Raw genomic sequence first — 16,048 nt, 5'->3', positions numbered from 1 at the left:
GTAATTGCCTTTCTTTTAAATGCAACAATTTCTCTCTTGCTGTGATATGACATTGAGTGATTTGACTCCATCACTTCTCTTATGGAATGTATAAGATTATCAGTTTAGATGAAAGAAATCGTGCATAAACTTCATATCAGCTGGCTATGTGCACAATGTAAAGCACAAAAAATAAAATAGGGCATAAGAGGGCATTGACTCAAGGATCTGTACGTGTCTTTTTACACCTGATTCCCAGAGGCTTTCAGATGGGGAGATAGTGTTGCTATAAAACACCGAGGAAGAATCACACGAGTTCTATGATTAATGCTAGCTCCGAGGTAACTGATAAAAAGGATGGCACCTTTCCATATTTCTCCCCTGGTGGTGAATACAAACATCACCAGTTTCAGAAGTGTCAAAATGAAGACGTACTTCACACAAAATAATACAGTAAAAGCAGCACAAGGACATGAAATCTCCACCAAGGAGAAAGATGTAGGAAATCTTTTTTTTCTTCTCTTACTGAGTGTAATTAATTGGTTATATGGAATGTGTGAGCTGGAAAAGCACTACAGCCCTCTTTGTTTGGCAGTCAAGAGCTCACAATTAAAAGTTCTTTAAAAGGATAGACAGACAGATAGAGAGATATAGACAGACAGACAGATAGATGATAGATAGATAAATTATAGAGACAGACACAGATAAATAAATAATTATGATGATAGATAGATAGATAGATAGATAGATAGATAGATAGATAGATAGATGATAGATAGATAAATTATAGAGACAGACAGACACAGATAAATAAATAATTATGATGATAGATAGATAGATGATAGATAGACAGACAGATAGATAGATAGATAGATAGATAGATAGAAAAATAGATAGATAGATAATGATGATAATGATACATAGATAGATAGATGATACATAATGATGATGATGATGATAGATAGATAGATAGATAGATAGATAGATAGATAGATAGATTGATAGATGATAGATAGATAAATGATGATGATATATAGATAGATCGATAGATAGATTATAGATGTGATGATAGACAGATAGATAGATGGATGGATAGATAGATAATGATGATTGATAGATAGATAGATAGATAGATAGATAGATAGATAGATAGATAGATAGATGATATATAGATAGATAGTGATGAATACGATAGATAGATAGATAGATAGATAGATAGATAAAAGATAAATAGATAGATAGATAGATAGATAGACATGTAGTGATGATTATGATAGATAGATACATAGATAGATAGATAGATAGATAGATAGATAGATAATGATGATGATGATGATAGATTGATTGATAGATAATGATGATAGATAGATAAATAGATAGATAGATGATAGATAATGATGATGATGATGATGATAGATAGATAGATAGATAGATAGATAGATAGATAGATAATGATGATTATGATAGAAAGATGATAGATAATGATGATGATGATAGATATGATAGATAGATAGATAGATAGATAGATAGATAGATAGATAGATAGATAGATAGATAGATAGATACAGTAGATAATGATAATTATGAAAGATAGATTATAGATAATGATGATAGATAGATAGATAGATAGATAGATAGATAGATGATAGATAGATAGATTATGATGATAGATAATGATGATGATGATAGATAGATAGATAGATAGATAGATAGATAGATAGATAGATAGATCATGATAATTATGAGATTGCTAATGCACTGTTACAGAGATCTGTGGCAACCCAAGGGTTGCAGGTTTGATCCCGGCAACATCCCCTCAGCCTTTCATCCTTCCAAGGTCGATAAAATGAGTACCATTAAGTTGGGTAATAATAATACCGGTTATCAGTGCCGCAAGTCAATTAAAGGGACACTGAACCCAAATTTTTTCTTTTGTGATTCAGATAGAGCATGAAATTTTAAGCAACTTTCTAATTTATTTATATTATCAAATGTTCTTTATTCTCTTGGCATCTTTATTTGAAATGCAAGAATGTAAGTTTAGATGCCGGCCCATTTTTAGTGAACAACCTAGGTTGTCCTTGCTGATTGGTGGATAAATTCATCCACCAATCAAAAACTGCTATCCAGAGTCCTGAACCAAGAAAAAAGCTTAGATGGCTTCTCTTTAAATAAAGATAGCAAGAGAACGAAGAAACATTGATAATAGGAGTAAATTAGAAAGTTGCTTAAAATTGCTTCTCTACCTGAATCACGAAATAAATTTTTTGGGTTCAGTGTCCCTTTAAGTTCGAGGTTGTGCGCTATACAAGTATCCAATTATGCTGGTGATAGATAGATACAACGTGCCTGCACTAATAAAAGGCTCCCCTGCATTAGGATTGCACACACCTATGTACATGTATACACTGGCTGCTATGGGGGCCCTGGTACAACTGCACCTGCTGCACCAATGGTATTTACGCTTCTGATGAAAGTACAAAAAGATAATGCTCTAATCTCTAAGAACATTATTATGTGAATATAACTGTGTGTTTAACCCATGCAAAGGGATTAAAGACATAAATAAAGTCTGCTCCAGAGCAGCAATACACTACTGGGAGCTAGCTGAACACATTTAGTGAGCCACTGACCAGAGGCATATGTGCATACCAACCAATCAGTATCTAAATCCTAGTAGTGCATTGCTGTTCCTGAGCCTACCTAAGTATGAATTTCACAAAGGATATCAAGAGAACTAAGCAAATTCAATAATAAAAATGAATTTAAAAGATTCTGAAAATGACATGAGCTGTATCATTATCCTATCCCTTTAAGATAGCTTTAACCCTTGGCGATCTTACAATACATACGTAATAGGTTAAACACATTCACAAATAAGTCTTCTATGATATGGAAATCACATTTAAGTTATAGAATCCAGTAAAGACATATTAAGTCTTTCTACCTCTCATTATTTAAAATAGTACATTTAATTACCACAAGAAAATAGTGTTAGCTGTTAACAATTAGCTTTAACAGTTATTGTATCACTTTTTGAGACCTCAGCCCTTGATCCAGTTTATTAGATATTGGTGCACAACACAACTCTTAGTTTTCTCTTCATTTTCTAAGTCATTCAAATCTATTAGAAGACTTGACCTTTAATTTACTTAAAGGGACAGTCTAGGCCAAAATAAACTTTCATGATTCAGATAGAGCATGTAATTTTAAACAATTTTCCAATTTACTTTTATCAACAGTTTTGCTTTGTTCTTTTGGTATTCTTAGTTGAAAGCTTAACCTAGGAGGTTCATATGCTAATTTCTTAGACCTTGAAGCCCACCTCTTTCAGATTGTATTTTAACAGTTTTTCACCACTAGAGGGTGTTAGTTCACGTATTTCATATAGATAACACTGTGCTTGTGCACGAGAAGTTATCTGTGAGCAGGCACTGATTGGCTAGACTCCAAGTCTGTCAAAAGAACTGAAAAAAGGGGCAGTTTGCAGAGGCTTAGATACAAGATAATCACAGAGGTTAAAAGTATATTATTATAACTGTGTTGGTTATGCAAAACTGGGAAATGGGTAATAAAGGGATTATCTATCTTTTAAAACAATAAAAATTCTGGTGTAGACTGTCCCTTTAAAGGGACATTAAATGTAGAGCAGCACTTATCACTATCATTTTGTTAACACAATTTACAAGGTTTTGCAAATCAAGACCAGATCATGAATACACCTCTTGAAAAGCCTGGTGGAACAGATGTTCCTGGTCTCCTGTTGTGGCCAATTAGAAACAGATATAAATGAGCTTGCACTTTGATCTAGTCAATATCTGTGTAGAATATTGTAGGCTCGGGTACATTTAACCATACTTGGGCATGGAGGTATTGCACTTTCTCTGGAGGGATTGAAACAAGCACAGTTTTTAGAAGCATTTTACAGTAAAAGAAGGCAAAATAAATCATGTATATTAAAAGCCATTTAATGTTAATTAAAATGGTAGAAAGGTCTAAATTGAAATGTGCATGGGAGCATTTCAGTTTTAAATAGAAGCATTTTTGCAGCTTACATCTATTAGCAGAAAAGCTTACAGTAAAAGTTATTACTATTTTTTTTCAGTGACATATGCACATATGCTGAGAGTGATCATGTGCCCCAGCATTTAAACACTCTACCTTCTCAGAGAGCTGGCGGTGATGTTTATTATGTCTGTGAAGATTTTATTTGTGTCATACAAGCCACTGCCAACTCTCTAAGAGGTGGTGTTTGCATACTGGTGCACAGCTCTCACGGGATATGTGAATATGCTTCCGATAAACAGTAATACGTTTACTAAAAGTATTTTTGATAATAAAAGTATATTGCAAAAAATACTTATATTCAAAATTGAAATAAACCTGTGCAAATTTCAGTTTTCTCCTTACTATTCTTTTGATTAAAGATTTTACAGGGAGATTAAATAATGAGTGTAATGTTCAAATATTTCTAAATAAACAGCATTAATAATAATAATAATAATAATAATAATAATAATAATAATAATAATATAATAAAAACAATGATAATAATAATAAATCTTATTTTCTTACACTAATAATAAAAATGTTTTTTTTAGCATATTTTGCTGTTTTATTGAGTTGGGGTTTCTACAAACTTACACCAAACAAAGCTATGCATAACCAGTTATAAAACAAGGCAGCTACACAAATGAATATTGCCTGTGTCTGAATACAGGTTGTGTTCACATAACAAATTTATAATCTACCATTTATTCCTAATTGGCTGCTCTGCACATAAAGAGTCGTTTGTGCTTATGTGACACATAAAACAATTTGTGCAGGAAATATAATCATCTGGGTAACAATTATTAATACTTGTGTGAACAAAAACATTTACATTTACTTTTGAAACATGCATTCATATAACTACAATTTGTACTTTAAACAAACCTCAGAGACTAAAAAAAAAAAATAATAAACTTGCACTTTACAAATTTCATAAGGGGAGACCAAGTCTTTTGTTTACCTTTTATGAATTTCGACAAGGATAAGGTTTCTTTGGGAGCCAAATTATCTTTAAACTCATTAAGGAGACTTGGTTTGGACTCTACTTGTTTTTCATCAGCATCCTGAGAATAAAGACAAAATACAAAAACAAAAATAATCTTTATTATAAACTAAAGATTTAGATATTGGTATCACATACAAATAGTACATATTTAACGTGTATCACTGTAAAGCTGTTGTTTTTAACAAGAGCTACATCTTTTTAATATATTTTGCTAAAATACTTGGACATTGATAATCTTTTTGGCCATTCCCTTTAACTCCTTCATATCTGTGATTTTGTAGGATGCGTTTTACCGATAAAAAAAGCTAATATAAATGCAACACAATCTTACAAGTCAAACAAATAAACAGATTTTGGACAAGTAAAAGGATGTAAAAGGATGTATCCACAATTTCCATGCAAGGTTTTACAGTTTTGCCCGTATACGAATGACTTCAGGTGCAATAATTTAAAATGAGCATATCATATTTATGCACAATTCTGTTCAAGCTGATTGTAAGGAATAGCTCATATGACCTCATACAGACATTTATTCATTAAGTGTATTTTATTTACAGGTAAAATATATGAGACCTATGTTCAAATGGAGTTTATTTATTTTTTGTCATGTCTCCCATTTTCAACTGCCATATAATAATTTATATAACCCATGTAGTTAGCTATTCAAATTTTGATCATTGAGGTGAGGATTTTATATTTCTGCCAAACCTCTAAAAATCCTCATTTAAAATTAACAAACAGTTGGCATTAACATCATAAGTGATTAAATCCCCCATTGCTGTGGCACATTACCCAAGGAGGTGTATAGAGATAAGGTAAAATCCCACCAAACTCTAGAAGGGGAGTTAACCCTTAAGTCTTTACGCACATACAAGATGCCTTTCACTAGCGCAATCTACTGTTGCAAACACATGATCAGTAATTTTCAAATTGTATTGGATAATTTGATGCAAAAATGGCCTTCTGTAATTCATTAGATCATGAAACTACTTGTATTACTTACTTAATACAGATAGCTGTGGGGTCGATCACAATCCTTTTGAAAAATGTATCAAATAATGAATCTACCAATATCCTCATAGACTTTAATGGTGATTGTTTGCAGAAGAGAAGATACATTTTTCCACAGGTTTGTCGTCACCTTCTATGTTTTTTAAACCTTTCCCCACACAACAGTTAAACAAAGGCCAAAGTCACACTCAGGAACCTCAAAAATTGCAGCTCCTGAGTAGAAAACTATTGGTCATTGGTGAGGTGTCTGCTTCTGATTGGCTCACTGATGGCTTCATGCTTTTAAGCAGAACTTCACCTATGTGTTAGATAGATATGATAAATGTGTGCGCACAGACAAAAAAAAGTGTTTGTAGCAAAAAAACAGTTCTTTTGTTCTATATCCAGCCATAGGGTCATTCTAAATTTGTTTGTTAACAAAAATTTGTTCCTCTACTATTTTCTACAGGGAACATCTAATGGACAAGGACATGGAACTGCTGGACAGTAACTTACAATTAAAGCAGTAGCTAGCGCTAGTGCTATAAGTCAGCAGCACACAAATATGATTATTTTAAAATATTTTTTTTAATGGGTCAGGACCAAGTGTTTCTTCTAAGGCCAGTTTTGTTAGTGACCCAGAAGTGAAACGGTTAATAAGGGAACCACAAATTGCGGTCTGCATTGTGAAGTGTTTGCTAAGTGCTCTAATTGAATATTGCAAAACTTAAAATTTCAAGGCTTTCCCATTAGAGAAAATATTTCCTTTCTTGCCCTTAAAGTTATGTTTTTAACTGCATGAATAATTTAACTAAAGGGACGATTGTCATTTTTTTGTTGTTTTTTTTTTACATTTTCAAACAAAACCAAAGAATAAAGCAAAATTTGTGTTTATTTTTGTCCAAATCCAAACACAGATGACCAGTCTTTACCCTCTGTGTGCCAGGGACAGTAGCTATGTAATTTTTGTATCAGAACATCCCTTTAACTTATTTGAGCTGAACATTTTGTCTGCAATGCAGTGATCTAATATTCTAATGAAATAGTTTGCTTCTAAGCCAAAAACAGCATCCCAACATGTCAAACACTGCGCGGCGCTGATGTTTCACTGAGGTCTGAAATGTTAATGTTACAAACCGTAAGTGAACGCACCATCTGCTGCTAGAGATCTCGCTTCTTTATACGTCTGACAGTTTATGTGTGATAGAAAGTAAATAAATGTCTGGAAAACGTACTAATCCTGCAGTCCATTATGAGAATAACTTAAAAAATGTGTAACACTTTACTAAAGTTAAACCATGTGACAACTACCGGTCTTGTTGCTAATCTCATACAAATAGTATTTTTCACTTTTGTCTATAAGTTTTGGATATGTAAACTGTATTCTATTACAGCTGTAACTGAAGTATTAGTGGGGGCATAGAACACGCAGACTAATTTGTCTGAATGACAAGAGGGCGGGGCTGCAAAAGTGATTGCAAAATTCTGGATGTGGATGCAGACAGGTTCCCTACATAGGAACTTGTCCCCTTGCAGAATAATAAACAGGGCTCTCTGAGTATCTGATCCCCTTTGATAACATTGAGGAGTAGCTGTGTATCTGTATTTCCTGCATCTGCTGAGGATAAAGGGAAGCAAGGCAACTAGCATTACTTTCCTGCAATCTTTTTTTGCAATTGTAATAACCTGTTTGTGACAGATGTTAAAATAAAATGTCACAATATATTTTTAACTGGTTTGAATGACTTTAGTGTCAGTTTTTAAAGTTTACAGCCTGTGCATTAAAAGGGACTGTAAACACCTTGATATTTTAAAATAAAATGTCATTTAGCTTATATTTCTCAGAGCTGTAAATGCACCCTGCTGACTTTTCAAGGCTAACCCTGCTACTTATCTGTCCTTAATTGGCTTTTATTGATAGCAACTGCAAAACAATTCATTTTACACTAACTTTATGACATTACCTAGCTTTGTTGTCTGCACACTAAAAAGCAGATTGTCTCCTCCTAATAAGACAAATGGTTGGTGTAGTTTGGATTATGGATACTGTAAAACCATCCAGAAGTGTTTACTGTGTGCTTACTGTCGCTTTAAAGGTACAGGGAAGTCAAAGTTCAGATAGAGAGCACAATGGTAAAGAAATTGTTTGTCAAAGTGACCTCTTTCTCTGTGTCTCCTTTGTTAAAGCGTAGCTCCTTTTCATGAGAGCATATTAAGGTAGACTCAGGGGTGTGCACATACATTTGAATTTCTTATTTATTTTTTTTAGTTTTGATCTGAATCATAGAAGTTTATTTTTATTTGTGTCTATGGGGCCGAAAGGAGCTTGACGGCCCGTGTTTCTGCGAGTCTTCAGACTCACCAGAAACAGCAGTTATGAAGCAGCGGTCACAAAGACCGCTGCTCCATAACCCTGTCAGCCTGCTCTGAGCAGACGGACAGGAATCGCAACAATTCAACCCGATCGAGTACGATCGGGGTGATTGACAGCTCCCTGCTGGCGGCCAATTGGCCGCGAGTCTGCAGGGGGCGGCGTTGCACCAGCAGCTCTTGCGAGCTGCTGGTGCAATGCTGAATACGAAGAGCGTATTGCTCTCCGTATTCAGCGAGGTCTGGCGGACCTGATCCGCACTGTCGGATCAGGTCCGCCAAACTTTGTTAAATAGAGGCCAATGTCCCTTTAAATAGCACACAAGATTACCTTGGAAAATAATGGTTAATGACATATTTGACAATCGGGAAATGTAGCTGTAATGAATAATAGTATGGAATCAACATATTCAGGCAGCAAATCTACTTTCTTGGTACAAAGAACGTGAACAACACAGAATAAAACACACGGCAATCATTTATTTTACTGCTGTTCCTTCAGGGTATTATTTTTAATTAAATAACATCTTAGTGAAAATGAAGCAATAATTCATTATAACAGCACTAGGTGGCGATGTGTGACATGGAAATCAGTTATCAATTGTTTCTGCTTGAAAAAAGGCACATGGCTTGTGCTGTTATTGTAAATTCTTTTATGTTAATATTTAGAAACACTGGTAGATGAGTCCCCCTTTATATCTTAAAATGTCTTAACTGTACCCCATATAAGGCCAGATTACGAGAGGAGCTCAAAATATAGCTTACATGAGCATCAAGCGCGATATTTGCGCTCCAATGAGTAATACCAACGCACCCAAATGTGCACTTGTATTACAAGTTAGGTGCAATGTGAATGCAACCGTTTACGGGGCGCAAGATAAATTAGCGTTCCACTTGTAATCTAGCCCATATTAGTAAGTAAAGAAGACATTGCCATACAACCATATAACCCCATGTATGTATAAAGTGTCTAAGACTTTTGTGCAGAACTGCAATAAATAGTGCAGGTCTGGCAGACTTCACACCTCATTCCCTTAGTGAGATCTGCACTATTTAACCCCTTAGAGTAAAAAAGTACAGCCAATGTCAGCCCTCCCAACTGTCCTTATTTGAGACAGATAGTCCCTGATTCTAAATTCTGAGACAGCCTATTTGCAGAATTCCCATTAGCCCTGCACAGAATACCCAGATACACCCACTGAGCAATTAGACACACCCACAATCCCACCCACTAATCCCCCATGATCCCAACCCAACAACATGGCTCCTCCCACAATGCACCAACCGGACTCCATTAACCTGAGTCCCTGATACCCAGCCACAAATGTTGGGAGGAATATAATGTATAGGGTACATCGGCTGTCATTAAAGGGTTAAACAACTTTCCAATTAACTTCTATTAAAAATGTGTTTCATTTTCTTAATATCCTTTAAAGGAACACTCAAGTCAAAATTAAACTTTCATTTTTCAGAGAGAGCAGCAATTTTAAACAACTTTCCAATTTACTTCCATTAATAAAATATGCACAGACGTTTTATATCTAAACTTTTTGAGTCACCAGCTCCTACTGAGCATATGCAAGAATTCACAGGATAAATGTATATATACATTTGTGATTGGCTGATGGCTGTCACATGGTATGCATATGCATTTGTGATTGGCTGATGGCTGTCACATGGTACAGGGGGAGTGGAAATAGACATAACTTTTAACATTGTCTGAAAAAAAAATCTACTACTCATTTGAAGTTCAGACTAAGGGGCATATTTATCAAGCTCCATACGGAGCTTGATGCCCCGTGTTTCTGGCGAGCCTTCAGGCTCGCCGGAAACACAAGTTAAGAGGCAGCGATCTAAAGACCTCTGATCCAAATCCTGTCTGTCTGCTCTGAGGCGGCGGATAGACATCCCAGAAATCAACCCGATCAAATACGATTGGGTTGATTGACACCCCCTGCAAGCAGCCAATCTGCAAGGGGTGGAATTGCACAAGCAGTTCACAAGAACAGCTGGTGCAATGATAAATGCCGAGAGTGTATGCTGTTGGCATTTATCGGTGTGCAGCGGACATGATCCGCAATATCGGATCATGTCCGCTCGCACAATGATAATTCGGCCCATAAGTGATATTGCATTGTCTTTTTATCATGCATTTGTTGAATATGCAAATCTACTGTGTTTACTGTTTTTAAGGAAACTGCCTTTCTGAAAAAAATACATAAACTTGATGTCTCCCATGGTGTCTGGACTGGTTATGGTACTTGCAGCCTTAAGGACTGACTTTGGATACTCACAATATAAGGCTTTATGTATTCTCTACAAGTAAATGTACAATTGTGCAATTCCGTTAATGATAAGTGTTAAGAATGAACAAATTCCCTGTTGTAATTTCAGTCACGGCCTTAGCTAGCCTTAATAGTACAATTGTTTAGGTCCAAGACATGAAGCCCAGTAATAGCTAGAAAATATCAGGCTGCCACAGTTATGTACAGTATTTTTCTTCAATTTTCTACCAGCTAGTCAATGATATTCACATATAAAAAAACTGAAAGAGAAGCAGTCTGCCAGGAACAAACAGCAGCATCAATAGCTTGTTCACAGAAGAAAACTTTTCTGTAGTATATCAGTCTGATCCTGCCAACAAGGTCAGTCCAGCCCCGAAATACCAGGAAATTCTCTTCTGAACAAGGAAAACGGCAACCCCAGACGGTCATTTCACCCTTCTCTGGGCATTGTCAGTGAGGTGCAGCCATATCCTAAGCAAATTGGGCAAAGAGTCCACATCTGGTTTCCCCCATCACCCTTAGGGAGACTATCCATAGGGTCATATTTACATATGCAAAACAGAAAGAGAAGCAATCTGCCAGAAATGAACAGCAGCTCAATAGCTTGTTCTATGGCCTGATTGCCACATTCCTAAGCAGTGAAGAGTATTATTATGATGTACATAGTCATACATGAATCATAGCCCTCAACATTTATGGATGGGTATCAGGGATTTAAGAGGTTGAGGGGACCCATTGACATTTTGTGGGCAGGGCCACATCAGTAGGTGTGTTCTTTGGTTGTATAGTGGGCAGATCATGGTGTGTCTAGGAGGTTCAGTAGTAAATGGGCAGGGCTAAAGGAAGTCCTGCAAATTGAGAGATATGTCTGTTTCAGAGGAACAGTGGGACAGAGCTCAGATTTAGGAATTATCACTCTCAGAATGGGGTAGTTGGGATATCTGCATATATTATTAGGAGGTCTGCATAAATTGTTGGGAGATCTGCATACATTATTGGAGGTCTGCATACATTATTGAAGGTCTACATACATTGTTGAGAGCTTTGCATACATTATTAGGAGGTCTGCATATATTATAAGGCGGATTGCATACAGTATTAGAGGTCTGCATACATTACTGGGGTTCTGCATACATTATTAGGAGGTCTGCATACATTATTAGGAGGTCTGCATACATTATTGGAGATCTGCATACATTATTGAAGGTATGCATACATTGTTGAGAGCTTTGCATACATTATTAGGAGGTCTGCATATATTATAAGGAGAATTGCATACAGTATTAGAGGTCTGCATACATTATTGGGGTTCTGCATACATTATTAAGAGGTCTGCATCTATTATTAGGAGGTCTGCATACATTATTAGGAGGTTTGCATATATTATTAGGAGGTCTGCATACATTATTAGAAGGTCTGCATACATTATTAGGAGGTCTGCTAACATTGTTGGCAGGTTTGCATACATTATTAGGAGGTCTGCATTTATTATTAGGAGGTCTGCATATATTATTAGGAGGTCTGCATACAGTATTAGGAGGTCTGCATACAGTATTAGGAGGTCTGCTTATATTATTAGGAGGTCTGCACACAATATTAGAAGGTCTGCATACATTATTAGGAGGTCTGCTTACATTGTTGGGAGGTTTGCATACATTATTAGGAGGTGTGCATACATTATTAGGAGGTCTGCATACAGTATTAGGAGGTCTGCATACAGTATTAGGAGGTATGCTTATATTATTAGGAGGTCTGCACACAATATTAGAAGGTATGCATACATTATTAGGGGGTCTGCTTACATTGTTGGGAGGTTTGCATACATTATTAGGAGGTCTGCATACATTATTAGGAGGTCTGCATACATTGTTGGGAGGTTTGCATACATTATTAGGAGGTCTGATTATATTATTAGGAGGTTTACATACATTATTGGAGGTGGTGCATACATTATTGTGGGTATGCATACATTATTAGTAGGTCTGCATCTATTATTAGGAGGTCTGCATACATTATTAGGAGGTTTGTATATATTATTAGGAGATCTGCATACATTATTAGAAGGTCTGCATACATTATTAGGAGGTCTGCTTACATTGTTGGTAGGTTTGCATACATTATTAGGAGGTCTGCATCTATTATTAGGAGGTCTGCATACATTATTAGAAGGTCTGCAAATATTATTAGAAGGTCTGCATACATTATTAGGAGGTCTGCTTACATTATTAGGAGGTCTGCTTATATTATTAGGAGGTCTGCACACAATATTAGAAGGTCTGCATACATTATTAGGAGGTCTGCTTACATTGTTGGGAGGTTTGCATACATTATTATGAGAATTGCATACATTATTATGAGGTGTGCATACATTATTAGGAGGTCAGCATACAGTATAAGGAGGTCTGCTTACATTATTAGGAGGTCTGCTTATATTATTAGGAGGTCTGCACACAATATTAGAAGGTCTGCATACATTATTAGGAGGTCTGCTTACATTGTTGGGAGGTTTGCATACATGATAAGGAGGTCTGCATCTATTTTTAGGAGGTCTGCATACATTATTAGAAGGTCTGCAAATATTATTAGAAGGTCTGCATACAGTATTAGGAGGTCTGCTTACATTATTAGGAGGTCTGCTTATATTATTAGGAGGTCTGCACACAATATTAGAAGGTCTGCATACATTATTAGGAGGTCTGCTTACATTGTTGGGAGGTTTGCATACATTATTATGAGGTGTGCATACATTATTAGGAGGTCAGCATACAGTATTAGGAGGTCTGCATACAGTATTAGGAGGTATGCTTATATTATTAGGAGGTCTGCACACAATATTAGAAGGTATGCATACATTATTAGGGGGTCTGCTTACATTGTTGGGAGGTTTGCATACATTATTAGGAGGTCTGCATACATTATTAGGAGGTCTGCATACATTGTTGGGAGGTTTGCATACATTATTAGGAGGTCTGATTATATTATTAGGAGGTTTACATACATTATTGGAGGTGGTGCATACATTATTGTGGGTCTGCATACATTATTAGGAGGTCTGCATCTATTATTAGGAGGTCTGCATACATTATTAGGAGGTTTGTATATATTATTAGGAGATCTGCATACATTATTAGAAGGTCTGCATACATTATTAGGAGGTCTGCTTACATTGTTGGTAGGTTTGTATATATTATTAGGAGATCTGCATACATTATTAGGAGGTCTGCATCTATTATTAGGAGGTCTGCATACATTATTAGAAGGTCTGCAAATATTATTAGAAGGTCTGCATACATTATTAGGAGGTCTGCTTACATTATTAGGAGGTCTGCTTATATTATTAGGAGGTCTGCACACAATATTAGAAGGTCTGCATACATTATTAGGAGGTCTGCTTACATTGTTGGTAGGTTTGCATACATTATTAGGAGGTCTGCATCTATTATTAGGAGGTCTGCATACATTATTAGAAGGTCTGCAAATATTATTAGAAGGTCTGCATACATTATTAGGAGGTCTGCTTACATTATTAGGAGGTCTGCTTATATTATTAGGAGGTCTGCACACAATATTAGAAGGTCTGCATACATTATTAGGAGGTCTGCTTACATTGTTGGGAGGTTTGCATACATTATTATGAGAATTGCATACATTATTATGAGGTGTGCATACATTATTAGGAGGTCAGCATACAGTATAAGGAGGTCTGCTTACATTATTAGGAGGTCTGCTTATATTATTAGGAGGTCTGCACACAATATTAGAAGGTCTGCATACATTATTAGGAGGTCTGCTTACATTGTTGGGAGGTTTGCATACATGATAAGGAGGTCTGCATCTATTATTAGGAGGTCTGCATACATTATTAGAAGGTCTGCAAATATTATTAGAAGGTCTGCATACAGTATTAGGAGGTCTGCTTACATTATTAGGAGGTCTGCTTATATTATTAGGAGGTCTGCACACAATATTAGAAGGTCTGCATACATTATTAGGAGGTCTGCTTACATTGTTGGGAGGTTTGCATACATTATTATGAGGTGTGCACACATTATTAGGAGGTCAGCATACGGTATAAGGAGGTCTGCTTACATTATTAGGAGGTCTGCTTATATTATTAGGAGGTCTGCACACAATATTAGAAGGTCTGCATACATTATTAGGAGGTCTGCTTACATTGTTGGGAGGTTTGCATACATTATTAGGAGGTGTGCATACACTATTAGGAGGTCTGCTTATATTATTAGGAGGTCTGCACACAATATTAGAAAGTCTGCATACATTATTATGAGGTCTGCTTACATTGTTGGGAGGTGTGCATACATTATTATGAGGTGTGCATACATTATTATGAAGTATGCATACATTATTAGGAGGTCTGCATACAGTATTAGGAGGTCTGCTTACATTATTAGGAGGTCTGCTTATATTATTAGGAGGTCTGCACACAATATTAGAAGGTCTGCATACATTATTAGGAGGTTTGCATATATTATTAGGAGGTCTGCATACATTATTAGAAGGTCTGCATACATTATTAGGAGGTCTGCTAACATTGTTGGCAGGTTTGCATACATTATTAGGAGGTCTGCATTTATTATTAGGAGGTCTGCATATATTATTAGGAGGTCTGCATACAGTATTAGGAGGTCTGCATACAGTATTAGGAGGTCTGCTTATATTATTAGGAGGTCTGCACACAATATTAGAAGGTCTGCATACATTATTAGGAGGTCTGCTTACATTGTTGGGAGGTTTGCATACATTATTAGGAGGTGTGCATACATTATTAGGAGGTCTGCATACAGTATTAGGAGGTCTGCATACAGTATTAGGAGGTATGCTTATATTATTAGGAGGTCTGCACACAATATTAGAAGGTATGCATACATTATTAGGGGGTCTGCTTACATTGTTGGGAGGTTTGCATACATTATTAGGAGGTCTGCATACATTATTAGGAGGTCTGCATACATTGTTGGGAGGTTTGCATACATTATTAGGAGGTCTGATTATATTATTAGGAGGTTTACATACATTATTGGAGGTGGTGCATACATTATTGTGGGTCTGCATACATTATTAGGAGGTCTGCATCTATTATTAGGAGGTCTGCATACATTATTAGGAGGTTTGTATATATTATTAGGAGATCTGCATACATTATTAGAAGGTCTGCATACATTATTAGGAGGTCTGCTTACATTGTTGGTAGGTTTGCATACATTATTAGGAGGTCTGCATCTATTATTAGGAGGTCTGCATACATTATTAGAAGGTCTGCAAATATTATTAGAAGGTCTGCATACATTATTAGGAGGTCTGCTTACATTATTAGGAGGTCTGCTTATATTATTAGGAGGTCTGCACA

The 16,048-nt window shown here is 35.9% G+C and overlaps 1 protein-coding gene across 6 annotated transcripts in view; it reads right to left on the bottom strand.

The window, feature by feature from the left end:
- Positions 1–16,048, bottom strand: part of SLCO2B1 (solute carrier organic anion transporter family member 2B1) — a 490,516-nt gene that overhangs the window by 74,058 nt on the left and 400,410 nt on the right. For all 6 annotated transcript variants that reach the window (XM_053708763.1, XM_053708761.1, XM_053708765.1 and 3 more), the window contains one exon: positions 4,991–5,093. In XM_053708763.1, coding sequence (XP_053564738.1) covers positions 4,991–5,093 — 103 coding nt within the window. The remainder of the gene's footprint in view (positions 1–4,990; positions 5,094–16,048) is intronic.

Source organism: Bombina bombina, chromosome 3 (genome assembly GCF_027579735.1).
Source record: "Bombina bombina isolate aBomBom1 chromosome 3, aBomBom1.pri, whole genome shotgun sequence".
NCBI classification, from domain to species: domain Eukaryota; kingdom Metazoa; phylum Chordata; class Amphibia; order Anura; family Bombinatoridae; genus Bombina; species Bombina bombina.
The sequence above is the reverse complement of the archived record's forward strand: the minus strand, read 5'-3'. Positions and strand labels throughout refer to the sequence as shown.